This window comes from Amblyomma mixtum, chromosome 9 (assembly GCF_055824585.1).
Source record: "Amblyomma mixtum isolate Tamu chromosome 9, ASM5582458v1, whole genome shotgun sequence".
Classification (NCBI taxonomy): Eukaryota; Metazoa; Arthropoda; class Arachnida; order Ixodida; family Ixodidae; genus Amblyomma; species Amblyomma mixtum.
The window spans coordinates 58,947,843-58,975,140 of NC_143020.1; the positions used below are offsets into that span (position 1 = coordinate 58,947,843).

General features: G+C 49.0%; 1 protein-coding gene across 1 annotated transcript; it reads right to left on the bottom strand.

Moving 5' to 3' along the window:
• Positions 1–2,685: 2,685 nt before the first annotated feature.
• Positions 2,686–27,298, bottom strand: LOC149329204 (uncharacterized). The gene is made up of 3 exons (XM_089559198.1): positions 26,954–27,298; positions 7,320–8,608; positions 2,686–3,055 (listed from the first exon to the last, which is right to left on the bottom strand). The coding sequence occupies exons 1-3, from the start codon at positions 27,296–27,298 to the stop codon at positions 2,686–2,688; spliced, it is 2,004 nt and encodes a 667-aa protein (XP_089415324.1).

Below are 27,298 nucleotides of genomic sequence, written 5' to 3' on the forward strand. Positions count from 1 at the left end.
GTTATGGACCGCAGGAACGTTTGAGTGCAATGTGACCGTGCGGACGCCCGAAAGCCTGCGTGCTTAAAACTCCGCAGTTCGTCAGTAGTTTTTAACACCCCATTGACCCCACACACACACCAAATCAGCAAAACAACACCACGTGACACACCTTACACACGAACAGATTAAGGACCCCGACGCCCTCCCTTAGACACAGTTGAAAGCATATGCAGCTCTCCGCGTGCCCCCTACCTCTGTCCACCTGCACAGGACCAGCCAATCTCCCACTTGATACAGACATCGCGGAGAGGAAAGTCAGAGCGACCTTCCTTGTTCTCCGAACCAACTCCACACCTGGTGCAGGCCAAATCACAAACTACATGCTATGTAATCTGAATGACCATTCGATCACGCAGACTACGCAACATTTCAACCAGTGCTGAAGGGAGGCTATCCTCCCTCAGTCCTGGCGCCACACGAAGGTAATATTCATACCCAAACCCGCGGACGTGGTAGCTCAGTGGTTATGTCACTCGGCTGCAAACGCGAAAGGCGCGGGTTCTATGCTGGCCGCGGTGGTTGCATTTCGATGGAGGCGAAATTCTAGAGGCAAGTGTACTCTCCTATGTCAGTTCACGTTAAAGAATCCCAGGTGGTCGAAATTTTCCGCAGCCCTTCACAACGGCATTCCTGATAGACTTAGTCGCGTTGGGACGTTACGCACCGTCAACCACAAACCCAACAACCCCGGACCCCCGGAACCCCAAACAAGGACGAGTTTTTCGTTAACTACAAAGTTTATGTGGAAGGTGTGCGGCTCTCCTTTGTAGCCGTATCGCTGCGCTGGGTTTAACGTCAGTGAGTAATCACTCCCTTATCGCCAGGGCGATTCCTTTAAACATTTAACCAACACTGTTCCCACGTCGAGCTCCTGATCAATTCACCCTCGCCCTACCTTCAGTTGCCGGCACGGTTATCTCAGTTGGTAGAGCGACTGCTCCGGTGAAGCGGGGGTGTTGGGTTATAACCTCGGACCAGCACTAATTTTTCTCTAACTACGAAGTTTCTGAGAAAGTATCGTTTAACTACGGCAGAGACCACAGAGAAGAATAGGTGTGTGGTTGAGCTTTGAGCAAACGCTTATAATTTTTAATAAAAATGAGCTTCGTTTGCACACTTTTTCTTGCCAAGAGCCCCATTTCCACGAAACTATAAAACAACCTCGATAGAAGATTGCACTCCCATTAATGTACTGAAAGCACTCTGATGTAAGTGGCACATGTGACGAGTTGATGCCTATTTCCCCGGAATACCTTCCATAGACAACTTCCGCTCTGAAATTTCGTTTGCGAAACATTGTATAGATCACCAGCAACGAAACTTAGCGTCGGCGTTGACTAACAGGAGTGGGCCTGAAAATCCCAGACGGCGTCACCGTGGTATCAATAAAAAATAACGTTAGCAAATGAGTCCTGGGAAGCACTGCTTCTCAAACACGAATAAAAGAGGCAACTTGAAGTCATCCGTCTCGATCTAGCCACGGCTGTGATTCAGGAGATCCCGGTCGATGGCTGAGGGGGAGGACTTGGCTGGAGCTGAGATGCGACGGGCCCAACAAACATTAGTCGTCTGTCCCCGGGCGGCGGCCTCCGCCATGTGGGCCTAAAACTAGGGACCTCCATTTAGTGCTAGTAAAGACCAGTCCCTTACAAGGTGATCCAAGCATACCTCCTGTCCTTTTATAGTCTAATAAAAGTTTTCACCACCACCACCCTCGGGTCCCTTTCAAACTTTTGATGGCTGCTAAAGAATGTTATTTCTCTTTTTCACTACTTGAGAAAATGGAGGAAATTGACCCCAGGATATTCAGCTTCGGGGACGAGCACGAAACCCTTATGGCAGAAAATCGCGCTGCTGGATATAGTATATTGGGGAACCAAGATTATGCGTTGCCTTACGACTGCAAGTGAATGGGTAGCGCATTCATTATAAATGAAGAGAAAAATTAAAAAGAGATAAAAATAAAGCACACATTGCTTTCGAATTTAAAGGACATCAGTAGTCTGAATTTCCCTCCGTGAATTTTATGTGCAGGTTGTGTATTTATTATCCATCACAGGCCCAGAAAAAAAGTCTGCGTGCCAAATGATGGGCTACGCACAAACTATGGACCCAGGCAGCCATTTTTGGAAGGATCTATCTGAATTTTTCCAGCGAAGAAGGGCATTTAAACTCCAACCTGCGTTCTTGCAGCCTCAGTAAGTCCCGCAGAAGTTACGATGTTCCAGACGCAGAAAGTTGCATACCTGTACCGTCATAACAAATTAACTCTCTACAGCGTAGACGTTATAATATTTCCAATATAGCTTGAATGATGACACGTTTCTAATGTGGCCAAGAAGAGGTGACGAGAGATATCTCATACTTTGAATTAACATCCATTAAAATAACAATTACAAATGACTAGTGGATGCTAGAAAGTAAACAAGAGTTAGGAGCCGACCATAAAATGAAAAGAAAAACTAAATACTAAATACTAAATACTCCTCAGCTTCTAGATGCCTGATATCCAAAGTTTGCACACATCTAGAAACTCACAAATCCTTTCCAAAAAAAAAGGCTAGAAGGCGATCACTGAACACGATTTCAGACTATAAACACACGCGTGATCACTTCAAAATGTCCTATATGCATCAGTCTCTGTTATCTGCTCAGCGCATTAATCTCCACGCAGGCATCACCTTGTTCAGCCCTGTCCTTGCTGTGAGTGCATTGGAAAGCTGTGGCAAAGTCAGCGTTGCCCCTGATAAGTTCGTTCACTAAAGGCCTAGCGTAAGCGCTGCTGCAACGGTAGTAGGCAAAGCGCGCGTAGAAGAATTGAGCCCTGGACATTCGGAAGAGGCTCCAGGCAGCCTGAACTGTGTACCACGCAGCTCTCGCAGGTCGGACGGCTTCATCGGGGGCTGTGCCTGCTGCCCCGACAATGGCGGCGATTTGCAGCCCTTCCTTGAGCGCGACTACTTCGTGCATGAATGCAAGGTATTGGGCGGACGATGTAGCCAGGACGCATTCCCTGCAATGGAAGATTTGTCAGCCATGATAAGAGAAAACAAAAATATGTTCGCCTCTTTTGGTGATTTTCAAGTATTACTCTGATATATGTTTCGTACATTCCAGAATACATGACAATACATTAGCGAAGGTTGTTCCAGCTACCACTAAGGCGTTCACACCCGAATCCCTCAAACATTCTTCCGTTTAGTATATTGCACTGTGTCTTGATGATTCTTCACTGTGCCGAAAAAATTTCGCGCGCTGCATTATGTGCAAAGATAGCATCAGGAGCACTGCCGGCTAATTATGTGTTTGTTTTTAATGTAAGTTTGTTTAGACATATCCTCTCGAAGAGGCTCCGGAAGAAAAACTGTCATGGGCAAACCAACAAAGCTTTGTGTAGGTTTTCAGTTGGTAATAATCAGTTTAACAACGTAACGACTAAAGATTTCAACGGGAGTATTTCTGGTCGACGTATTTAACGAGCAGCTACTCAAAAAGTACGTCTAAAGATAATGAAAGGATCATGCCGAGTACCCTCTTTCAGGGAAAATTTGCAAAAATTCGACTGTTTTCTGGACCAGCAAGGTTTAAACAAGTGGAGGGCGCGCAATTCTGGCAGCCCAAAGTGGCAAAAGTGCTATCGAAATGAAGTTATTTGCACGACTAATTGAGACGAGCCTCGGAAAAAGCACGACGTAGTATACGAAGAAGTGAAATCATTTCGTCAAACCCGGAGTCCACAGCATGGGCCGGTCTGCGTACAAGGCGCCATCGTTCGATACAGTGGATCGTACGATACAATAACAGCAAACATTAAGGGCGTCCTGTCCTGCGGTCTTACGAGAAAGTATGCAGTCTATAGATTTCTGCAATTTCGCCCCATGCTACAGACGGTTCGTCGACAGCCTTTAAGCATTACCGCTTCATTGATGCTCCTCGCGAGCGGGTTTAATGAGCGCTGTGCTGGGCTATTTTACTTTTTCTGACATAATACTGAACAGCTACCGTAAAAACAGGGGAGCTATACTTGTAGTATGTACCGTCTTTGACAAAAGTAACCAGGCTGCATGGTTTAATTCTAGATTCTATAGTGGAGCCCTTGTGGCTTTCCTAAAGATAAAAAAGGTGTTGGAAGGTAAGAAGAACCCCAGTCCTTACCTTTAACGACCATTTAAGCTTCAGGGAAGCTGTAGGATCTCCACTGTACGAGCTAGAAGCAAACCATGCAGCCTGGTTACTTTTGACAAAGACTGAACGTGCAGCAGACAGGCGATTTTTTTCAACATCTATATTCCTGTATAGCTTTTCACCGCGCAGTAGTACGTTTAAGGGTGCAATAGTTCTCTCCAGGTCTCGCACAATGCGGGGGATGTGAAAAACTAAATCACTTACAGACCTCCTTTTTTGTGTCGTTGGATGAGGTATGTTTCGATGAAGTACTCATGCGTTCCTTCTATGTTTAAAGTCCCTTTCGTTGTATCCTGTGGCAATCGCGGATACGAGCACTGCTCATCTGATGCTGACGCTCATTTCGGCCTCAGCGCTGACCGGCCTCCCGCTTGGCGGACACTGCGCACGACAGGGTCTCCCATGCGAGGCGTCGACTTTCGCGGTGCCGTACGTGGCGCCGGTTGAGGGCTTCTCTTTTGGGCACAGCCGAAACGAAAATACACGTGGGGCGCTAGCACACATGCACGCTGAAACCACTTGCTTGTCTTATCTGTAACATCACAGCCTCACCCTAGCACAATATCATATCTCTAAGATCGGGCGCATGATGGCTCTAATGTAGCGTCTGATTTCGTTCCCACTATCTTTTTAAGCATGAAATGTTAAGCATGAAATGGTTTTAGCTCCCGCTGTGGGCAGTGTGGTGACGTCACGCCGAGACCGAGAGCCAACATCCGGGGACTGAATTCCACTCATCTGGGCACTCAAACGAGAACATCCGGGCACCGTACGAGATTTAACGAGACAAGACGAGAGCAAGAGGGGAGCTCCAGGGCGAGAAGGGTTTTTGGCTGAAGAACTGCTTCCGCGCCATCCCCAAGGATGGCGCTGCGGTACCACACTCACGCATGTAAAAGACCGGCCGCTTGGCATTCAGACGCGCTGCATATACATTCTTGTCAGGCCTGCGTCTCATCGTGTCCGCGTACGCTTCTGCATCGTCCTGTATTCCAATACCACCACCGTCGCAGCTGCTTGCTTAAGCCTAGCAATGGAGCCTGATGAAAGGAGAGGTGGGAAGCGTCTTGCGGAAAACGATCGCTTTGCGAGTGATACGCGACAGCAGAAGACTGCTCGTCCCTGCCGACGACGACATGATTATGCGGCCGCTCCCGAAAGCGACAAGGCTGCCACGGTTCGCGGCTGCCTACCTAAGCCCGCACTATTGTAGGCGATCGCTTCGACGCAACAAGAAGAGTGTGGTGTGGTGTGTTGAACACTAGACCCATTTCAAGATTTTGACTAGTACCATCTACAACCAATGTGTTATGCCCGTGAACATTTTATGCTTACTCTACTCTCGGCTATGGGAGAGGCAAAGATTTTTTTTTTCTTAAGCTGCGCGGTGGTTTTCGCGACAAGTCGGGCTAAAGCTTCTCCGTCGCGTCAAGTGCGGCTCCCCAAGTCAGATTTCCTCTTTTGCTGTTGAATCCTGGCTGCCCGACTTTACTTTGTTCCAGACTATGTTAGGATGCCCTCTAGCTCGGACAACTCCCCAGCTGTGGCGGGGGCATGACATGCAGAATAGCTCAGGGTACGCTCAATAGTTCTCGCCGTAAAACAAACGCTTCTTGAGATACCCCCTGTTCGCAAGTAATGGGCCGAAGGCGTGCAAGATTTGATGCTACCGCCTACAGTTTTCCGGTGGTACTGACGCAGTGAAAGCGCTGTAGCGTTGAGAAACCACCGAAAACGTGAGCAGCAGCTAGTTCTACCCCTCTCTCACTTGGAATCAGACATGGGGTCAAAGCCCGCACAGGGAGTCACCGTTACTATCAGAAAGACGTTTCACATTTGTAACACATCGAACCACACGTATATTCCAGTTAGGTTTGGTGCACGCTGGTTAACAAAGCCAGGGCGTCTTTATTGCTGCGGTATGAACTACAGTGATTGAGAGTGAAATGTGAGCTCTTTAAGGTGCAATGGCAGTTTGCTCATGTGTAACGTGACTGCGACAAAGGTCATGTTACGCAGTAGATCCGGCGTCGGCGTTGTCGGCGTTGTGAGCAATAAATAGGGTTGCGTAAGGTGGCCGAGGCAGCCAACCCCGTAGACGCAGCCTAGGTGGGCTATGTATGCCACGTGACCCAGAGAGGTAATCATACCCTACTCATCGGACTGCGATCAAACTAACCATCCTGAGAGGTCCCAGCTAAATTAATGATTGATCGCGATAATTTGCATGGGTAGACAAACTTCGGTCGCACGACACTCACCGGTGTCAGCACCTCCCATCACAGGGAACTGGCAAATTCCTTAAGCTCGGCATCATTGCGCGAGGAGTGGTAAGAGGACTTCCATTGACGTATGAATGTAAAAAACTGGCAAATTCCTTAACCTCGGCATCATTGCGCAAGGAGTGGTAAGAAGACTTCCATTGAAGTATGAATGTAAAAATGAGAATAACCAATGACGTATATATGTGCACTAACTCACTAAAGCTACATTGTAATATCAGTAAGGTGGAGCTTGAGTGTGCCCTCTTATTTTTCAGTTTCTTCTATGCACACACCTCGTGTGTAGCTTCATGTCGTTCTGTACATACTGCAGTTTTCTGAGGTACTCACCAGATATGTGTTACTCATGGAATACTGTAGGTAAATACACCATCTACTATTGTCTACAGAACGTAAATAAAGATGCGCGAAGACTCGAACTAATAAAGCAAAAACTTGCATGTTGTTGTCAGAATTTATCAGGACGCACACTTATGCTTCACGACGAGTGAGTGAAAGAGGCTATGCTTAGCGGTTACTTAAAAGTCTTAGCTGCTAATTCCGGAACGCTAATAATTTTCCTTCCATTAGATAAGTTTTGCAACCGAGACCAAGCTGTCCACGAGCGGTTTCCGAAAACCCATCCGTTCCTAATTAATCACCTCGTAAACGAAGTACTCTAACCTTTTTGGCGAGTACACCGTACAAGAAAACACCAAAGCTTCATCTCGCATCTGGGACAAATGCAAAAGAATGCGCAAGATCCTTGGCGAAAGACATTTTTCTGCCGCCCTTATTGTCATCAATTCACGTCGGAGTAATGCACATTACCTGTACGATTCGAGCGCCGTTATCGTTTCAGGTGACCAGTCGCCCCTCTCAACCAGGCTAATCCACAGCAGGGCTGCCATGCGACTCGACACCACTGCAGCGTCGGCGAGCAGTGGGTCAGTGGTGCCCGAACTCAGCCAGCCGTAGCCCAGCGACGACACGTACAGGGTGGTCTCGTTCACAAAGAACATGCGGTCCATGACTTTGGTCTGGGCGTCGTCTCTAAACCAGGGCACTCCTTGTCGCGCCTTTTCCTTGTTAGAGTCGAACTCAAACTTCAGCGCCGAGAACAAGTTCCGGGCGAAGTGTCGCGTGGACATGTGGGGTACGGCCGGCTTCTGGAAAATCAGTTCACCAGGAAGCATGAGCGAAAAGTTGCTCACGATGGCCCGGAAGTGTTGCGTGTCGTTCCCGGCGGCCACTAGCCGCTGGAGGGGGACGTAGTTATACAGCGCTTTTTGCGTGGCCTCGAAGACGTTGCGGAGCTGGCGGTCCTTAGCGGGAGTCGAGAGTGCCGCTACGTATGTGACGCGCCATAGCTGGGCGCTCTTGTAGACGTGTTTGTAGCAGACGTCTTCGCTACGCATTGTGGGTGAATTCAGAGGGACGTCCTGTTGAATGTAGCGCATGGCCTCCAGGGCGAGAAGCAGCACCACGTAGAATACTGACAGCGGCTGGTTCCTTGCGTCAGTTAGGAGACGAATGTCTTTGAGAAGGTCCGCTTTGGACACCGCCGCAACTGTATCGAAATATTCAAGGTCGATGAAGAACTCGAGGAATATTTCTTTGAACTGCGACGTTTCCAGATGTCCGAATGCGTCGCTAATCTCTGCCAAAGAGATCGATGAGTGTCTCCACCTGGCTGGAGGAAATTTATTCTCAAACTTGGCGATGTCCTCAGCGGTGTAGTTAGTGTGGAAGTGCCCATTAAGGATGGAGAGACTGACGGCATAGCACAACGCATCGCAAAACGCCTTATAGTGGACGGTCCGGAATCTTCTTCTGACGAACGTGAGCTGTGATCTTACTTCAATGGCTGTGGTCGCTATATCGAAAATAAACGTCAGGTGGTACTGGCGATCCGCCACAAGCACCAAACGAAGGAGGTCCGCGCCGCTCAATCGCCCGGTGACGTTGGCGATTTCCAGCATGCTAGCCACGGTGTCTCTGGTGCGCCTCTCGTGCTGCCATATCTCCCGGATGCACGATGTGTAAAGGGCATGGAGCGCTTTCGCAGCTTCACTGCTGTAGTTCTGGGTACCCTTGATGATGTTGGTGGTGACATCCCACTAGAAAAGAAGAAAATCCCGCAGGGGCAATGCGAAGTTTGAAATCGTTGATATTCTAAGTAAGGAAAAAAAAAAAGGTGTATTGCGCAGCAGAACATTCCCCGTCGGTTCGCGTTACAGACAGTAGCGCTGTTTCATTTGGACTTTGCGCCGAAAGCAAAAGAAAAGCGGTATTTCATTTTGTTAATCATTTAACTAAAGGAAGCTCAGCGAAGTCAACAGCAACGCCGCAAAACTACCTTAGGTGTCTATTTTATTCGAAGCGGTGCACTAAAATGGGATGGGCTCTCGGATTATTGATCCATGCAGTGACACAATTTGCGCGTCGACACTTGGCTGTTCAATGCTGAACCTATCGTGCCTGGATATTTTTATGAGTAGTACCGCAAGAGAAAACTAGAAAACAAGAGAGTTTTTGAAGAGAAAACTAGGCATAGGTAAAAACTAGATGCAGGCGATAACAGACAAAGAGGGAAATGTCATGAGCAATATGGTAAGATAGTTAAAGTAGCCAAAGAGTTTTGCACAAATCTATACAGTAGGGATTGGAATCAGAATGTTACAGACAGGCAGTAGAGCACAGCAATGGGACATCCCGCCAGTAATGAAGGAGGAAGTAAAGAAAGCCTTAGGAGCAATGCCAAAGGGGAAAGCAGCTGGTGAGGATCAGATAACAGCAGATTTGTTGAAGGATGGAGGAGAGATTGTGCTGAAAAAACTAGGCACCCTGTATGCGCAATGCCGTGTGACCTCTGGTGTACCTAAAGCTTAGAAAAACGCTAACATTATCTTAATTCATAAAAAAGGAGACGTCAAAGACTTGAAGGATTAAAGACCGATCAGCTTGTTGTCTGCTGCCTACAAGGTATTTACTAAGGTAATCGCTAATAGGGTCAGGACAACCTTAGGCTGCAATGAGCCAAGCGATCAGGCAGGCTTTCATAAAGGATACTCGACAAGAGACCATATTCACACTATCAATCAGGTGGTAGAAAAATGAGCAGAACATAACCAGCCCCTATATTTAACGTTCATTGATTAGGAGAAAGCGTTCGATTCAGTAGAAACCTCAGCAGCCATGCAGGCATTGCGGAATCATGGTGTAGAAGAGTGTTGTGTGAAAATATTGGAAGATATTTATAATGATTGCACAGCTACCATAGTTCTCTATAAAGTGAGAAATACAATTCCAATAAGGATAGGTGTCCGACAGGGAGGCATGGTCTCGCCTAGGCTATTCACTGCCTCTATACAGGAGGTATTCCGGGTATAATGATGATGATGATGACACCCCCCCATCCCCCCCGCACCCCTCATGTGCTGCCTAATTGAAAATGTAGCCTAAACTGATTGGAGAGTGGGCGCCTGTAGTGATGCGTCTGCTGAGGTCATGAGACGCAAAACGGCTTGCTTATGCAGACTTTGGGTTCGGTGCATTGAAATAAGCGGAGAGCAGTTCTCTAACTAGGGGGCGTAACCATACCATTAGTCTGCCGGAGTCTGCCCGCTGATCACCATGAGAAAATGCGCCTACTCCCGACCAACTGTTCAGAAACAGCCTCATAAGTCGTTTCCGACACGAGATAAATAAGCAAAGAAAAAATTGAGGGTGGTGGTGAGAAACTTTAATATTCAAAGAGACTTTGAGGGTAAAAAAAAACCCTGCTGCATGGTCGGTATCCTTAGTCCCGGACACCGCACGACGAGGCCCCGTCTCGCGCCTGCTTTACTAGAGCCCTTTGAGACTCCAGTGTGGAGCAGTTGAGGAGGGCAGTCTCCCATGCCTCTCGGGTGGGGGTGGGGGAAGGGGGAAGGTGAGGATTCTGAGTACATGCCCACACCATGTGAAAGATATCGCAGATCTCTCCACAGTGCGGGCAGCGCCCATCTGTGTTCGGATCGAAGTGTTTTGCTACGGCAGGACAGAGAAGAGTTCCTGTCTGCAGGCGCCGCAGAGTTCGCTCCTCCGCCTTACTCAGCCCCTTGGTAGGTGCCGTTTGGAGACGGTGGCTGTCGCAATAATAAATTAGGATTTCGCGGAACCGAAGAAGCGGTTTATGAGCTTCTGGGCCATGAGAGCTAGGATGAGGAGCCCGGTGTGTGAGCGCTCGGGCGGACGCATCAGCGGCCTCATTGCCTCGTAGACCCTGGTGGCCAGGAGCCCAGATCACTTTTGTGCGAGTTGGATCGGCGGGAGCGCGTCTTAAAATTTGGGAGGCAAGAGGTGATATTTCGCCTGCAAGATAATGTTCACAGGCCCGGCGAGAGTCTGTGATAACCGTTCTCGATTTTGGATCGGCGGCAGCGAGAGCTATTGCGACTTCCTGCTGCTTGTGTCGCTGATGCGTTGTTAAGATGTTAGCCTTCGCCTCTAAGAGTTAAACGCGACAGCGTCTTCAAACGCTGCCAGGGAGTCCATAGAACGCCATCGCCAATTCGGCTCTACGCCTTGCACGTCGGTAAATTGGTTTTTGAGGAAAATAAATGTATCTGTCTCGCATATCTCGGTGGACACCTGAGCCTCACCGTAAAGGGAAGCGAGGAACATGGGAGTTAACGAAGACACCGTATTCACTAGACGCGCCTTTGTTCATTCCAAACCATCCAGCTGGCATGGCAGAGTGGTTAGCATGCTCGTCTCGCACTCCGGAGACCGGATTTCGATTCCCCAACTCGACCAATTTCCTACTCGGTCTTATTTATTGATCTCGCCTGACCAGATGAGTTAATTAGGCTAATTGGGTAATTAAGCAATGAACTAAACTCAGTGCCACTTACTTGAAGCATCACTATACCATGCCTTTAATTGGTTGCATGGTTACTAGCCAAAGTACAACTGGCCCCGTTTAAATTTCGTGGACTGTGACGTCACGACCGTTTCGACCAATTGACAAGCGTGACATTTCTGTAGACAACAACTGCTTACAACGATGAGGCATTAAAGGCTTCCGCCTTAATATTGCCGCCAGGTGTCCCCAGGCGGCGCCGAAAGGACGAAGAAGTGAGGGAATCGCGTGCACTCGGAGCTGGTACTCCAATTCTCTGCTGCGGCCTGTGCCTAGCCCTTCTGTTTCCTGTTCTATTTGTGACATTTATGGTGTAATGCGCTGGGTAAATCACCCTAGAATATGTCGGACAGCCCTCCTAACACCGAGGACCCCAGACCTCTCCCTGTCGACACACCAGTGCATCGGGTCAGTCGCCGAAATCTAGGACTGTCCCCTGAGCATGGGCTATTGGATACTACCGCGGCGCCTGGCCAGCTGCCTCCTGTGCTCAGGCCATTTGATTCAACCTCGGCGCCAGTCCCTCGACAAGTTGCGTAAGGCGGCGCGTATTAAACCATCCACAACCCGCGGCTGCCAAAGTCCTTTCACGGGCCTCAGCTGGAGGACGTGGAAAATTGGCTCCTCCAGTTTGAACGTGTCGCCGCATTCAACCAATGGGATGACGCCGCCAAGCTGCGGAACGTTTTCTTCAGCTTGGAGGACGGTGCTCGTACGTGGTACGAGAACGTTTATTTTACTTTTCTTATCCCCCAGTTTTTTTCTGTTTTTTGGCACTTTGTGTGTTCGGTGCATGAGTTGTGTGCCGTCTGCTGCCGGGCGCTGCCACTCAAGCCTTCTAAGGCTTTGGCAGGCCCGCATTTGTATTGGAATGAATAAATAAAAATATTATTATTATTATTAACCGTGAGGACACTCCTATATCTTGCATGAGTTCGGACGTCAACTGCTCGCCGCGTGCATCAGCGCTGATCGTCGGGAGCGAGCTGAGCGCGCCCTGCAGTCCCGTATGGAAATGTCCAACGAAACGATTACGATGTACATCGAAGACATGACGCGTCTCTTCCGACGGGCTGACCCAGCCATGTCGGAAGCCAAGAAGCTGCGCCACCTAATGCGTGGTGTTAAAGAAGAACTTTTCGCCGGCCTCGTGCGCAGGCCCCCAAGCACTTTTGCCGAGTTTCTAGCAGAGGCTGTCACGATGGAGCAGGTCCTTCGGCAGCGTTCCACCGCGTACGACCGCCCAGTCCTTGCTGCTTCTGTTACGGAGTCGCTACCGACGTTAAACAGCAATACCGACTTTCCGCGTAACATGATCCGCGCTGTCGTCCCTGAAGAGCTAGCGAAGATATGTGGTACGTCGCAGCCAACGGCCAGCTCCCTTATGGGCGTTATCCGTGAAGAGGTGCAGCAAGCTATCAGGCCTCCGTTATTACGCGGCGAACCACAGCCCATCCAGACCGACTACTACCGCCCGACGTACGCTGAAGATCTGCGGCGCCCTGCCCCAAATCCAGCCGCATTTCCACAGCCCGTCCAGACAGACTACTGCCGCCGGACATATGCTGATTCTCTACGACGTCCTGCCCCAAGTCCGGCGGCATTTGTTCAAACCCCATACGACATCCTGCTACCCTCTGTGCAGCCAGTGCAGCACATCCCGAGTGGTGATCGACGATCCCTGCGCAGAGCAGACGTGTGGCGTGGCCCTGACCGGCGGCGTTTGTGTTTCCATTGCGGGGAGCCCGGTCACCTGTTCCGCCGGTGCCCATATCGAGAGCTTGGCCTGCAGGGTTTTTCCTCAGATTCGCCACGACCCGGATTTGGCCAAAGGCCCCCTGAGATTGAGGAGTACGTGACCCAGCAATTCTGTGGTCCACGGCGCACCGTCAGTCCCGATCGCCGTCACTTCGCCGATCATCATTTTCACGGAATCCGCAGAACTTCTCGCGACAGACGGCTGCCCGCTCGCCCAACCCTCGCCGGGAAAACTGAAGACAGCGACCTCCGGGGGCGTGGTCGCTGGATATCGACGCTGTAAAGACCCCCTGATGCCGCCGACATCCGATGGTAGAGCTCTGACGACGCCCACGACAGTGGGTGAAGTAAAGGACCGATTCTCACTGGACACACCCGTGCTTCTCGACGGTCACAGCATTAGCGCGTTGGTTGACACAGGAGCGGAATATTCAATTATTAGCGGCAAATTGGCAGCGCTTCTCTAGAAAGTAACGACTCCCTGCTCTGGCATGCAGATCCGGACGGCGGGGGCCATATCATTACTCCGCTTGGATGCACGGCTAGGGTCCAGATCACCGATTCGACGTTCATAGTGAGCTGCCTGGTGCTCAGCGACTGTTCTCGTGACCTGATTTTGGGCGTAAATTTTCTCCGTGAGAATGGTGCCATTATCGACCTGCGGAACAGAAGCGTTACGTTTTCTACAGCGAAAGCCGACGACACCTCCGATGTTCGTCAACGCAGCTCCGCCCTTCGTATTTCCACTGAGAGTGTTTTGATCCCGCCGCGCGCCAGTGGTTTTGCAAGCGTTGAATGCGATGATAGGCTACGTGATGGACCTGCAGTCGCCGATGGCAATTTTTCCTTGCTGCTAACACACAGAATTTGCTCGGCCCGAAGCCTCGTCCACCTCCATAACGGTCGCTCGGAGCTCCTGCACTCTTAGAAAAAAGGGTGTGAGAAAGGGGTAAAAAGGGCATAGCATGGACTTTTACACCCTTTAGAGGACCCTAGGAATAACTTTACACCCGTTAAAAACACGCTTCCATCACTTATCCCCTTTAAGAAAACTTGCACCCTACTTACACTCTCTACCAGTGTTGATAACTGCGCGTCCGTTCCTGCCCCTAAAAAAGCGGGAAGACTATAGTTTGCTCGTGTGCCACGACGGGGCGCTCGTGCAGCATTTTGTGAGGAGTGCCTTGATGCGCGCCGTCTTCATACAGGGACGGTGAAGAACGTATATAATGGTCGATTTCTATTGTGTGGCAAACACATCAAGTAATTACGCTGAGCAGTCTGTGCTGAAAACGGAATGCAAATCCTTAGAGCTTTTTTTCTTATAGACTATTTCTAGTACGACAAAAAATAGTTGATGCTTCAATTTGACATGATGCGACGATAAGCTCCAACGCTCACGTTCTATGCGCATTTTAATCTGTGTCCATTTTCAAGGAAATGTAATATTTCCTCCTCGCGCTCAGCTGCATGTAACAGCAAGATCGGCGGGCCTCGATTTAATGTGATAATTGCACTTACAGCATAAGCTCACGTTGTTTTATAGGACATTCGTGGTTTACGTATTGCGTCAGTTGACGTTACGAGTGCTTAAATAACCTAAATGCAATTTGCACTTGACAACCTTGCCGTTAGCAGGACGGGGGCGGGGATGAGCCTAGGGTAATCTTTTACAAAGGAAGAGAAGAAAAACTACTGATTTTTGGGAAGCAAGTTGGGTCCTCGGCCACTTTACCCTCCTCCCTTGCACTGCAATTTCTTGTTTATTTCTCCACTAAATTTGAAAAACACTTTTGAATACTATGCGCCAAGAGAAAAACAGTGATCAGAATACTGCTTGTCGTAAATAATTAATGTGTGATCAATAAATGAATGCTCAAACTTTGTCACATCTAAAATTTCTCATGGCACACTCGCAAAACAATTTCTGTAGAAAGGGCTGTGCAGGGAAGAGGGAAAGGAAGGCGCCTTCGGCCACGGTGACTGCAGCAATTAGTCCAAGTAGTTTTTTTTTTTTTGTCGCGAGTCCATGACTCCGCATTTATAAACGACCAAAGGGGACAAGAGTGTTTCGCTTGGAAACCGTTGAAGCTCGCAGAAGGGCGCGCATTCGTCACTTAAACCTGGTTTCCGCGTCTGCTGAATATGTCATGATAAGAGCCTTCTGCGTGGGCGCGGCTCGCTGTCCACTGCAATAGTTTCCTCAAAGTCTGTCTTGTGGTCACAAGCCTCCCTGTGTCCGCCACCGCGCTTCATTTCCTGTTCATTTGTTTGACATCCATTTTGTTCAGCGAAGTTTTTGGTCTCGCCATGACTGTGATCTCGCCGATGTACGATGCCGACCGCGGCCAAGGCTCTTACTTGAGTCATCAGTCAGACGCGGAGCAGTGTAAACCGCTCCCTAGAAACTTCCCCCATCTTGCGTCCATGGTTTACGTTCAGTGACCCGGCGGATGACTAGCAGAAGGCTTAAAAATGCAAGCTGTAACTCGCCCGAATGCTTGGACATTAGCGCGCGAGCGGCGCGAACTTGATTACTTTTGTTTTCTGTAAATAGTGTACAAAGCTCTCCCCTGTCCTTTCTTGCTGTCGCTCCCCTCTATACTTCTCCTCACTATCCTCTCCCTTTCCCTTTCGTTTCCGCCGGCTGCAGCTCGGGTGCTTAAGATATTAGATAGCAATTGCCGCGGCCGGCAACACTCTTTTGCTTCACTTTTTTTTTTTTAATAAACCACTACCACCACCACTCGCCCGTAGTCGCACGTGATGAAAGAACCAGTAGGTTCCAAAACGTGTTTTTTTAGTAATTTTTTGGTTGGCGTTCTCTCCAAATTAAATACGAACCAAGAGTCTCGATCACAAGCTCTTTTAAGATCACTTCGTCCATCTCCCATTGCCTAAACCACTATCGAAGAGGCTGCTTGCTTCTTTGGTCTCGTTTTTTTTTTACTTATGGAATGTCCTGGAGGTTTGAAATCAAAAGAGCTACTACTGGGGCTGCATCCTGTCCACCCCCGCCCCCTACTCTTTCCCCCTCTCCAAGCCCTCTAGATATTCCCGTGAGGGTTCTCTTGCGTTCCCCGACGCGGAAGCACTTGCACAAAAGATCAGTCAGGCGCGACCAGGTGTCGAACAGCGCTGCCGGCACCATGGCGTCCGCCACGCTTCCAAAGAAATGTGTCAGGAATAGAAAAAAAAAGCATGAAATGAAGCGGGAAGCGAAAAGAAAAAAAAGACCCCAGCAACGAAGAATATCTACCCTGAGCCGACGGCGTAGCTTTCTGCTGCCCCGGCCGAAAACTGCGACATCTTAATGACCTCAACTATCAAACATAGGATGAGCTCTTCCCAAAAACATGGAAACGAAGGCTTAGCGGCGCCACTCCAGAGGCCAATGCCTTGCCGAGCACCCAAACTGAAGACCGACCTTCAAATTCTCTGTGTACAGTTTTATTGGAATTTTTCTGTGATCCCAATGAGGAACGAACGAATATTGCAAAACACGCTTTCGCTAGAGAATAATACAGGAGCGAAAGAGACGCGGACGCGCAGCTTACCAGAGCCTTTTAGATTCGCAGCCCTGATAACCGCTTGAAAGATAATAACCCCGTGCTCTCCAGTCTTTGCGCGATTACCTTGCTGTCTGTGCAAAATGCTGACTCCCTGTTCGCACGAGTACAGTCAGTGGTTTGAAGTTATCCCGCATTACGAGCTTTCCGACTGACTTGGCACTGCAAGCGCAAGTGAGTGTGAATGCTAGATAAATGTGTAAATGCTGCAATAAATAAATGTTGTAAAACTTATTTTTTATTAAGTGTGTTCTTTAGAAAAAATTCAATACTTTCAGATAAGCGCACATATCCATGTTTGTCCCACATCCTGTGGACCATCCTGTGTACCATCCCTTCATGCACCTTTTTTTTTCGATTATGTATGTATGCTTACCTAAGGCTTCATAAACTAGTACCTACATGTTTAAAACACATTGGCTTCATCTGCTCTCCTGCTATAATTACAAGCTGACATTTGCTTTGTTTTGATACCTGGGACATCCTCTTGAAAGAAGTACACCAATGAACATTTGAAATTCATGAAATTTGAATTTCAGATGTTCTATGAAATTTCAAACCATTAAATTTCCCCAGGAGTGCGCCGATAAGGACGACTGCACTGATACTGTTGTTTACATCGCTGCGTACGAACATCTAGTGCTCGTTTTCATGAAATAAAACGCAATATGCGCTTTAATTATATTCAACAATCTCTCCTCTTTTGTACCGGTTGTACCCGTGCTTGTTTAGGCAGTGCGACAATCTGTGGGAAGCGCCGATGTGATCGCTCACCTGAGAAACACATGACAGCCGGGTTGTTGCCATCGCGTAGGAACGGCACTTATCACTAATTGTCCCTGCTTCTTCCGACGTGAGCAGTACTCTAGTTTAAACTACTTTATCCAGAAGTTTGTTTGGTGACCGTCCGCGTTAAATGAAATGGCCTAACTTGTTATCCACAAACTAGCGTCGGCGGCGACTGCTCCTGGCCGTAAAGCACTGCTCGGCGGTCTGGGTCACACCGACGCTTCCCGTTCATCATATGTGCGCCCTGCGATGTAAGCAATAGTTGACTTCAGCTCACAATTTTCGTAACTACACTCGCTGACCATTGGCATTTGGTTGTAAATTCGCTATTCACAACCGCCGCAATCACAGACCTCAGCCTGTGGACTCGCTAGGCCTAGTCGTCGCGAAAGGGAAAGGAGTCGTCGACTAAAATTGATTTCGCAAGCGCTTGTCGTTGGTGAGTGTTCACCTGTGCACATTTGAAATGAAGCCGTTCATTTCGCTTATTTCTAACACGGATAATGTAGAAGCGCGAATATATTCACGCTCAGCCGCCGACCTGCCGATGACACGAAGGCTGACTGTCCGCCGATCGAATTCGTCGGTGTCGTTGACCTAAAAAACTTTTCCCACTACAGTCACATTATAGTGCATTAGATAGTTCACTATAATCACATGCTGCTGTTGACCGTGACAGTGTTATTGTCAGACTAGTGTGACCGCAATGACTGCCGCTGTCGTCTTCATTGTACTTTTAAAACAAGCTGAGGCTTATTCGAATGCGTTTGGAAAGTGTCCTGCAGCACCGTGGGGGTCCGTCGAGTCCGAATGCCATTCGAACTCTCGAATGCCATTCGACTCAGATCCCATTCTAACGCAACCGCGTAGCACAGGTATAATTCTCCACGGTAATCAATTACATTTCCGATGGAGACATATTAATTGTAATCGGTTTGCTATTTTCTGTAAGGTGTACAAGACTGATGTCAAACAGAGCTGTGCCAGCTGCGTCCTCATTTTCTACCTGAGCAAGGAATGCGGTTTGTACCACTGCTCATTGTAAAGAGGTGGGGGGAAAAAGGGAAAAAAATGTTTTTTTTTTTGTATTCATTTCTCTTTCCTCGGCTGTTCTGGGGGAAGCGGAGACGGTAGAGGTGAAATACCAAGAAAGCAGACACGAGGGACAAGCGGAAACCGGTTCGGAGAAGGAAAAGAAGAGAAGAAGCAAGAATCTGCCTGCAGAAGGAGAAAAGGGTGAAAGGCATGAAGAAAGGCTGCAAAGGACACGTGGGTTCGCTCATTCGTCCTTCCGCGAATAGAGCGCGACCCGTCACTGGGAGCTGCTGCCGGATGTAGTTTGCACTTCGCGCCTCTGGACGGTGCTTCTCACGCTGTCTGCTATGCGACTCTGTGGTGTGCAGTCGCCGAGGGAATAACGCGTTTCGATAGCCTGCCAACAGGCTTACTTCGCGACGACGTCATCAATCCTGGTAAGTACTGTCGAACGTTTATCTGCTTGTATTTTGTAGAAGGGTGAGGAATTACTTATGCTCATGTACACTTTCACTAAAATAATTCAATTTCGTCATCGTCTTTCCGTGCATCTTAGAATAAATATATGCAGACTAATTGTCATGGTGCAAATTGCGTAACACCCTTATATCTCCAGCAATAAGTTTTGGGCGCGAAGCTTTTACATGTTTTCGACGCAGTCGCCTTTCATCAGCTCTTGACGGCGGGTGTACAGGGTCAATCACACTTAGAGGGAACAAGGCTCCGCGTGGCTTGCGACCAACCACCATTGCGCCAAAGCCGGTAGCAAACCCGTGCAACGGGGCACATGACACGAAGCACCACTTCGAGGTCCCTCTTCTCGTGCGCCACTGTGCATTGATTCATGAACGGGTTTGACGCAAAGGCACTCCGCAGGCACGCGGCCACGTGGAGCCGTGTTCTCTCTAAGTTTGATTGACCCTGTACGTTGCAAATTGCATGCAACCTCCAGCACGATCGAGTGCAGCTAATAGGGCATTTGAGCTTCAGAGGTTGAGTCCTACTTTCATTTACGAACCTTGATGATTGCTCTGAATGGTTGAAATCTAAAAAATAATTGAATTGGAGACCAAAACTTTCTATGATGCGGCCCAATGCCATTTGGCAATCTTTGTTCCAGACGCACGTGGTTCGGGAGTGCACCGAGATATGTGTGACAGTTACTGCATCATTTCCTTTCCTCAAAACCAATTTTCAGTTCTTTCTCCAAGCCGTTCACAAGCTTCACCCGCAAACATTTTTCTATCGCTATTTCACGTCAGTAAACCCTCAAAACAGTTAACAACTTGCAAAATTGCCGCCGACTTAGAAGATATTTTCAAAAAAAAAAAAGATTTTTTCCCAAGTCTGCGTTATGAAATCCTGCTCGGCTCACAAAAGATGAGATGCGTCAGTCGATGCCGAAATAGATTAGGGGCTTCTCCCACCTTCCTTTTCTAGAAAGAATGCGAGACTGTTGACTGTAAATCGGAAACCATCCTTCTTGAGAATCTGACGTATATAATTTTGCAAGTTGTTGCAGAAAGAAACGCATGATCTCAGTGCGCATGCGCCTTTGTTGCACGCAGGCGCTGCGATAAGGAGCTAAACTTTCTGAATTTAGCCGGAATTTTTCTAGCGCCAAAAGCATAACTGGACAACAACTTTCTCTTCCGTTTATTTTTGCTTGCGAAAAGTGTTCCAGGCTCATAATATTAGTGAATAATTGGTAGCACCACTGCATGCATGACAGGTGAATAAAGATACCCTGCCTCTTCTTTTAGAACCGTCAATTATACTGCGTTTCGGTTTCGTATGTCTTCCTGATTTCAGCAGCATCATCGTGCCCCTTTGAATCAACGCCGGAAGAACGCTGCAAATAAAAAAAAGAATAAAAAACTCAGGAGCACAGACCTTTGGGCTAGTTGGTTCATAGCAGACACGTACAAGCGCTAAAAAACACGGACAGAGAAGAGACTTGGACAACACGAGCGCTCGTGTTGTCCAAGTCTCTTCTCTGTCCGTGTTTTTTAGCGCTTGTACGTGTCTAAAAAAACTAGGCCATTTTCGAAGTTGGAGCTGCGCGCTACTTCCACTGCATGTTTGATATGTGCATCAAATGAGGAGCCTACAGTTTGGTCTACTTGTAGGGGCATGCATGTTCTTCTGTCAAGTAGCATGAACGATTCTTCAATGATTTGGTGTCCAGAGCTTGTGTTGTTCATTCTTCTATTCATTTTCTTGGCCTGTAATCTGTAAATCAGCTGCTCCGCAAGGTTTCTTTTCCAACCATAAGGTCTCGTTCCCAGACGACACTCTCGCATACATTGTGAGTCAAGTTCCCCCTCCTGAGGAAACTGGCTTGTAAAGATGGCCCCGAGAGGGCAGTCAAAATAGTACAATGGTACAGTATAGAAAAGGGTATTGCAGTCAACCTTCTGTAGTACTGCAGTAGAGGCTATAGGCAGGAAGTGGAAGGAAATGGGCCTTTGTTCTTATGCCCAGTAGTGAGCTAACTCATATATAGCATTCTAAAAATTTTTCTGCTGAACAACACCGTGCCTTCAACTTCCTCCCTTCCGAAACCCTCCTACCCCCACACTCTTAGCCAGAACACGGAAACACTGTGACAAAGGACGATCTCCCTCCTTCTCCTGGCTAGGCTGCTGTAGGCAGAGTGCGATAATCCGCAGTTTTCATACGCTCGAAGACTGAGTGTACCCAATGGGTTCGAGACCTTTTTTTTGGAAAACAAATTTGCGGAGAAGACGACTTGCGGGTTTCCGCAAATGTTCAATTAAAATTTATGCATTAAATGTGTGTACCTCCCCGCATGTTTCAACGATCTTTTTTTTTTCTCACACAGGTTCACTTGGACAATGGATACCATCACGACGTTGACAGAAGACTACTGAGAATTATGCTGCCATTTTAAACTCAATACGAAATAAACCCTGTCGTGCGTACTGGTGTACTGTCACTGGAGTGCAAAACTGCCTTCTGATGTGCTGCACGGCACGCCACAAACTTATCGCACTAACACAAACATAACCAGGATTGTGGAAGAAAAAAATGTCTGAACTGCACGTAAATGAGGTAGTTATCATGCCTTTTCAGCGAGTAGCTTTGTTCTGTTGGTGTATGGTAATGCTGCGTTTGGTTGCAATGTGAGTTATATATTACAGCTGATGCACCGTTTCCACAAACTTACACAGGGAATTAGTTTCCAGGCCCAAAAAGTATCACAGCGAACGCGCCTGTGCCTTACTTTCGAGAAGGTGTATCAATGCACTGCAATACGGGATAGCCTACAGTCCTCTGGACGGTAACGTTACCCTACCAAAAGAGGCGTAAGGATGCACCTCAACGAGCAAAACATACACACTTGCAGAGCAATGTTACGCCCACTGATGCGGTGCAAACTTGCACTTCGGGAGCGCTGTTATAAACTGATTAGGTAGGTTTACCTATAGCCCTTGTGAGGGTAAGTTTACGCTTAACATTACCCTTTCTAACACGGTGTAAGGGTGCACCTGAAAAGATCAAAACCATATCCTCTTGCAGAACAACGTTACGCCCATTGACAAGGTGTAAAGTTGCACTTCAGGAGCGTTGTAGTAAGCTCATTTAAAAGGCTTAATTGTAGCCCTTGGGAGGATAAGTTTACGCTTTGAGATGGCGCATAAGCTTATTCCGAGTGGGTGCAAACATGCACCAGAAAGTAGAGCATATGTTTGCACTTTCACGGCCTAAGCGTCAGTCTTTCTGAGGAAGGGTAACGTTAGTCATAAAGGGCTTATACTTACACCTGATCAAACGGAATAACATTAGTCCTATTGCAGCCTAAACTTTACACCATACACACTTAGTCCCCCGACGAGGGTGCAAATTTGCACCAAAAAGGGCTCGCCACAGCGTCAGTGGATTTACCCCCTTAAAGGACTAAAATCACACCTTTTTTTCTTAGAGTGTGATTACCAATTTTACGAACGAACCTCGTCGCCTTTCCCGACCTACTGTCATCGCGTGGGCCGAACAATTGGCAGATGTTACTGAGTGCTTTGCGTCCGAGGCCATGGTACAACCGGACACGTCCCTGGATCGCATCGATATTAGCTCCGGGCTATCCGCGACTTAACAGTGTGACCTACGCGCCCTACTGCTCCAATACAAAATCTGCTTCGCATCATCCTCGAAAGTGCGGCAAATGGCGGTCACAAAGCACCGAATCATCACTTCCAATGATGCTCGCCCCATACGACAGCAGACGTACCGCATTTCCCCGAAGGAACGCGACGCCATCCAAACGCAGGTGAAGGAGATGCTTACAGACGGCATAATTCAGCGTTCTAAAAGCCCGTAGTCGTCGCCTGTTCTTCTGGTAAAGAAGAAGGATGGGACTTTGCGCTTTTGCGTTGATTACCGTAAGCTGAACTCCACAACGAAAAAGGACGTCTACCCGCTGCCTCGCATCGACGACTCACTCGACAGACTTCGCCGCGCCAAGTATTTTTCATCGATCGACCTTTAGAGCGGATATTGGCAGATTGAGGTTGATGAACGTGACCGCGCAAAAACTGCCTTCATCACACCCGACAGCCTATGTGAATTTAAGGTGTTGCTCTTCGGCCTTTGCGCAGCGCCTGCGACGTTTCAGCGCATGATAGGCACTGTCCTGGCCGGCCTAAAATGGCAAACCTGTTTAGTTTATCTAGACGACGTGGTGGTGTTTTCAGAAACCTTCGACCGAAACCTTGAACACCCGCGGACCGTGCTGGATGCCCTGCGGTTGGCCGACTTGACACTTAAACCCGAGAAGTGCCACTTTGGCTACAAATAGCTCAAGTTTCTTGGCCATGTTGTGAGCGCCGATGGTGTAAGACTCGACCCCGAGAAAACTGCCGCCGTAACCGAGTTTCCCCGTCCTACTACACAGAAAGCGCTCAAGCGCTTCTTGGGTTTGTGCGCCTACAACCGCCGTTTAATCGCAGAGTTCTCCAAGATCGCTGAACCCTTGACCCGCTTAACGCGTGAAGATACACCGTTCGTCTGGACTAGCGTGCAACAGGCTGCTTTCACAGAGCTGCGACGAGGGCTGCACACTACCCCTGTGCTTGCTCACTTTGATGAGGAGGCTGCTACCGAGAGACACACCGACGCTAGCAATGTTGGGCTTGGTTCCGTCCTCGTTCAGCATCAAGAAGGTGTGGAACGTGTGATCGCGTATGCGAGTCGCACACTCTCGCGCACCGAAATCAACTGTTCCACCTCAGTAAAGGAGTGCCTCGCCGTCGTCTGGGGCACGATGAAATTTCGGCCTTATATCTACGGTCGCCATTTCAAAGTCGTCACAGACCACCATTCCTTGTGCTGACTGACGAATCTCCGGGACCCATCAGGCCGCCTAGCACGCTGGAGCCTCCGCCTTTAGGAATTTCATTATACAATTGTCTATAAGTCCGGACGTAAACACGAAGATGCCGACATGCTCTCGCGCGCACCCGTCGAGCAAGCTGATGACAGCACGAGGACGACAATCGTTTCCTAGGTGTGATCAGCAGTTCAGACTTCGTGGCAAGGAAGCGTGCTGACGCTGACCTGCGGTCTCTCATGGACCACATAGAGTGCCATGCTTCTAACGTACCTCGACACTTTTCCTGCCACCGGTCCTCTTTTTGCATTCGCAATGGCGTACTCTACAAGAAAAACTCACGTAACGGTGACCGGACCTACCTCCTAGTCGTGCCATCAGACTTCTGCGACGACATCCTTTCCGCGTGTAATGACGAGCCCACCTCTGGCCACTTGGGATTTGCACGCACGCTCGCTCGAGTTAGTCAGGCCTATTATTGGCCTAAACTTGCAGCGACCATCCACCGCTACGTCAGAGGTTGCCATGAGTGCCAGCGTCGTAAGTCGCCACCGCTAAAGCCTGCAGGTTTGCTCCATCCAATTGAACCACCTCGCACACCTTTTGACCAAGTCGGGATTGATCTTCTGGGCCCATTCCCTGTATCAGCATTTGTCAATAAGTAGATTATAGTTGCGATTGATTATTTGACGTGCTATGCGGAAACCAAGGCGGTGCCGCGCAGTACATCCTCGGAAATCGCGCATTTCTTCATACAGCACATCGTTTTACGACACAGTGCCCCGTCCTTCGTAATAACCGACAGAGGCACTGCGTTTACAGCACAGCTAATGCACGAGGTGTTCCAGCTGAGTCACACGACCCACCGCGAGACCACCGCGAGACCACCCGCATACCACCCGCAGTCAAACGGGCTCACGGAGCGCCTCAACAAAACCTTAGCGGACATGCTCGTTATGTACGTCGCCGTACAGCACAAGACCTGGGACGAGATCCTCCCATACGTGACGTTTGCCTATAACATGGTGCTTCAGGAAACCACTCGCTTTACGCCGTTTCGCCTCGTCTACGGGCGTGACGTACAGACAATGCTCGACGCCGTGCTTCCGTGCGCCCCTGACGACCTAGAGCTCACGTCGGACGCCGAGGTATTTACCCGGCACGCAGAGGAAGCCCGGCAACTGGCCCGTAGTCCCATCCGACGGCAGCAGGCCACGGATGCACAACGCTACAACCAACGACATCGACACGTAGAGTACCACCCCGAGGACAAAGTGTGGGTATGGACCCCAGTACGTCGCCCTGGCCTGTCGGAGAAGCTCCCCAGCCGCTACTTTGGACCGTACGCAGTGCTGCGCCGTATCACGGATGTTATGTATGAAGTCCTCCCCGATGGTACTCTACCGAGTTCGCGCAGTCGACTTCAGCCTGAGGTCGTGCACGTACTGCGCATGAAGCCTTACTTTACGCAGTGACGGGCGTCGGCTCTTCAGCGTTTTCTTTTTATTTGTACCTGCAGCCGTTGAGCGGCATGTGACCGTTTGTTCATTTGCTTACTTCCTCCCGTTCGCTCAAAGTGCGCCCACATTTTTGCTTTCTTTTTTTTTTGGGGGGGGGGGGGGGGGATTATGCCGCCAGGTGTCCCCAGGCGGCGCCGAAAGGACGAAGAAGTGAGGGACTCGCGCGCTCTCGGAGCTGGGACTCTGCTTCTCTGCTGCGGCCTGTGCCTAGCCCTTGTTTCCTGTTCTATTGTGACAATTTTGTATTGTTTTCTTGCGTTAGACGAGAAATCTGCACACTGATGGTAAAAGCAAGCACCTTCCAGCTGTGTCGCGAGGAAACTGAATACACTGGGCGCTGTGAAGAGTGCTGCCACTAAGGAGCTGCAGGCTACAGGAAAAAGTCTTAATAACAGTCTCAAGCAGTCATGACTAACTAGACATGAGTGGTTAATGACTGACTAGTCATGACTACTGAATAACCAGCCATGACTATTCATGACATGTTATTGACCAGTTAATTACTAACCAGTCATGGCTAACTAGTCATTACAGCTAGGTTAATGAGTAGTTAGTCATGACTTGTGCCTAGTAATGACTCCTTACGACTTTCACTTCAGATGTAACGGACGGACGGACACAGTCATGGCTGCGAGTATGAGCTCTCAAAGGCTTTCGCCTTAATACAAGGAACAGACGCGAAGCACGTCTGCATGGGGAGCGCGTACGTAGAAGCATGCGCGACGCGGCAGGTGAGCTGTGTGAAGCAGGGACAAACGCGGGGACGCAGGCGATGATGCCACTGCAGCGCTACGAAGAAGCTGTGGCTTCCGCCACGGCGCATGCGTGTGTTTGAAGAATAACGCGGAGGAAGCGTCCGCATCACGTTACTGCCGGAGCAGCGGTGGAAGTGCTGTACCAGAGCCAACGAAAATCTGAGCGCGATCTTTCAGGGGCCCCACCAAGCTCTTCCCGATGAAGCAAAGATGAGCCCCTCTTATTAACGGAGTCTGCACTCTTGCTCTGTGGTGCGAACTAAGTTCTCGCTTTCTTACCACTCCTGCCTGACGGCTAACCAGAAGACTGCTTCGTGCTAGTACCGTGGTGGTGGAGAACTGTTAATATCTTTTATAGTTCAGATAGTGGCTTTAGGGAGCATTCGAAGCCATTGAAAAAATAAATGCCAGTGAATAACACTGAGATAGTTTCTACTAACTTTGCTTTCGGTATTTTCTGAGAAACAGGCAATCGCAAATAAATCTTCAGAGGTGTCATTTATAAATGCCTGAGGAAGGAAAGAAGCTCCACGCATGTAACTGTACCACTTATTGCCACTGGCGTCATAGAATAAATGGGAAAATTTTGGGGTGTGCCACGTCCTTGCAAAAGTGTACAGCCAGAAAATGACAACACAAAGAGAAAACATCAACCAGTCTAGCGTTTTAACCGCCCATCTCTTCTCCTATTGAGTTGTCGTCTTTCACTGGCGCGCCGCCGAGAAACCCATGAGGGTTTACTAATCGTAAAGCCTCCATGTTGATCGTGAAAGGAATGCTCACCACCATGTCGCTGACGACGTCTTGCTGGACGAAGTCTTGCTCGATGGCGTTCTTGCAGATGTACGCGAAGAAATCTGTGCAGGGCTCCTGTCTACTGTCGATGACGGCGAACAGTCTGGCTGCCTCTTTGGGACAGCAGAACGGAGTCACAGTGTGGCTTGCGTTATCCCGCTTGGCAGCCCAGTGACCGGCGAGCCAGGCCAGAGCTCCGACGGCCGCGACCAAGGAGGCACCACAGGTGCAGCCGAGGCAGATGCCTGCCGATCGTAGGTCCTTGCTGCGCAAGAATGAAACTAGAGAAGCCTGGCGACCACTGCCAAGGGTCGAATTTAGGTCTTCCGCCAT

Bases quoted from the DNA above. Each gene is read 5' to 3' on its own strand.
- LOC149329204 (XM_089559198.1), bottom strand. From the start codon at position 27,298: ATGGCGGAAGACCTAAATTCGACCCTTGGCAGTGGTCGCCAGGCTTCT. The intron at 8,609-26,953 runs GTGAGCATTCCT...CTTCTTTTCTAG, and splicing joins ACGTCGTCAGCGACATGGTG to TGGGATGTCACCACCAACAT. The intron at 3,056-7,319 runs GTAATGTGCATT...CTTCCATTGCAG, and splicing joins ACGGCGCTCGAATCGTACAG to GGAATGCGTCCTGGCTACAT.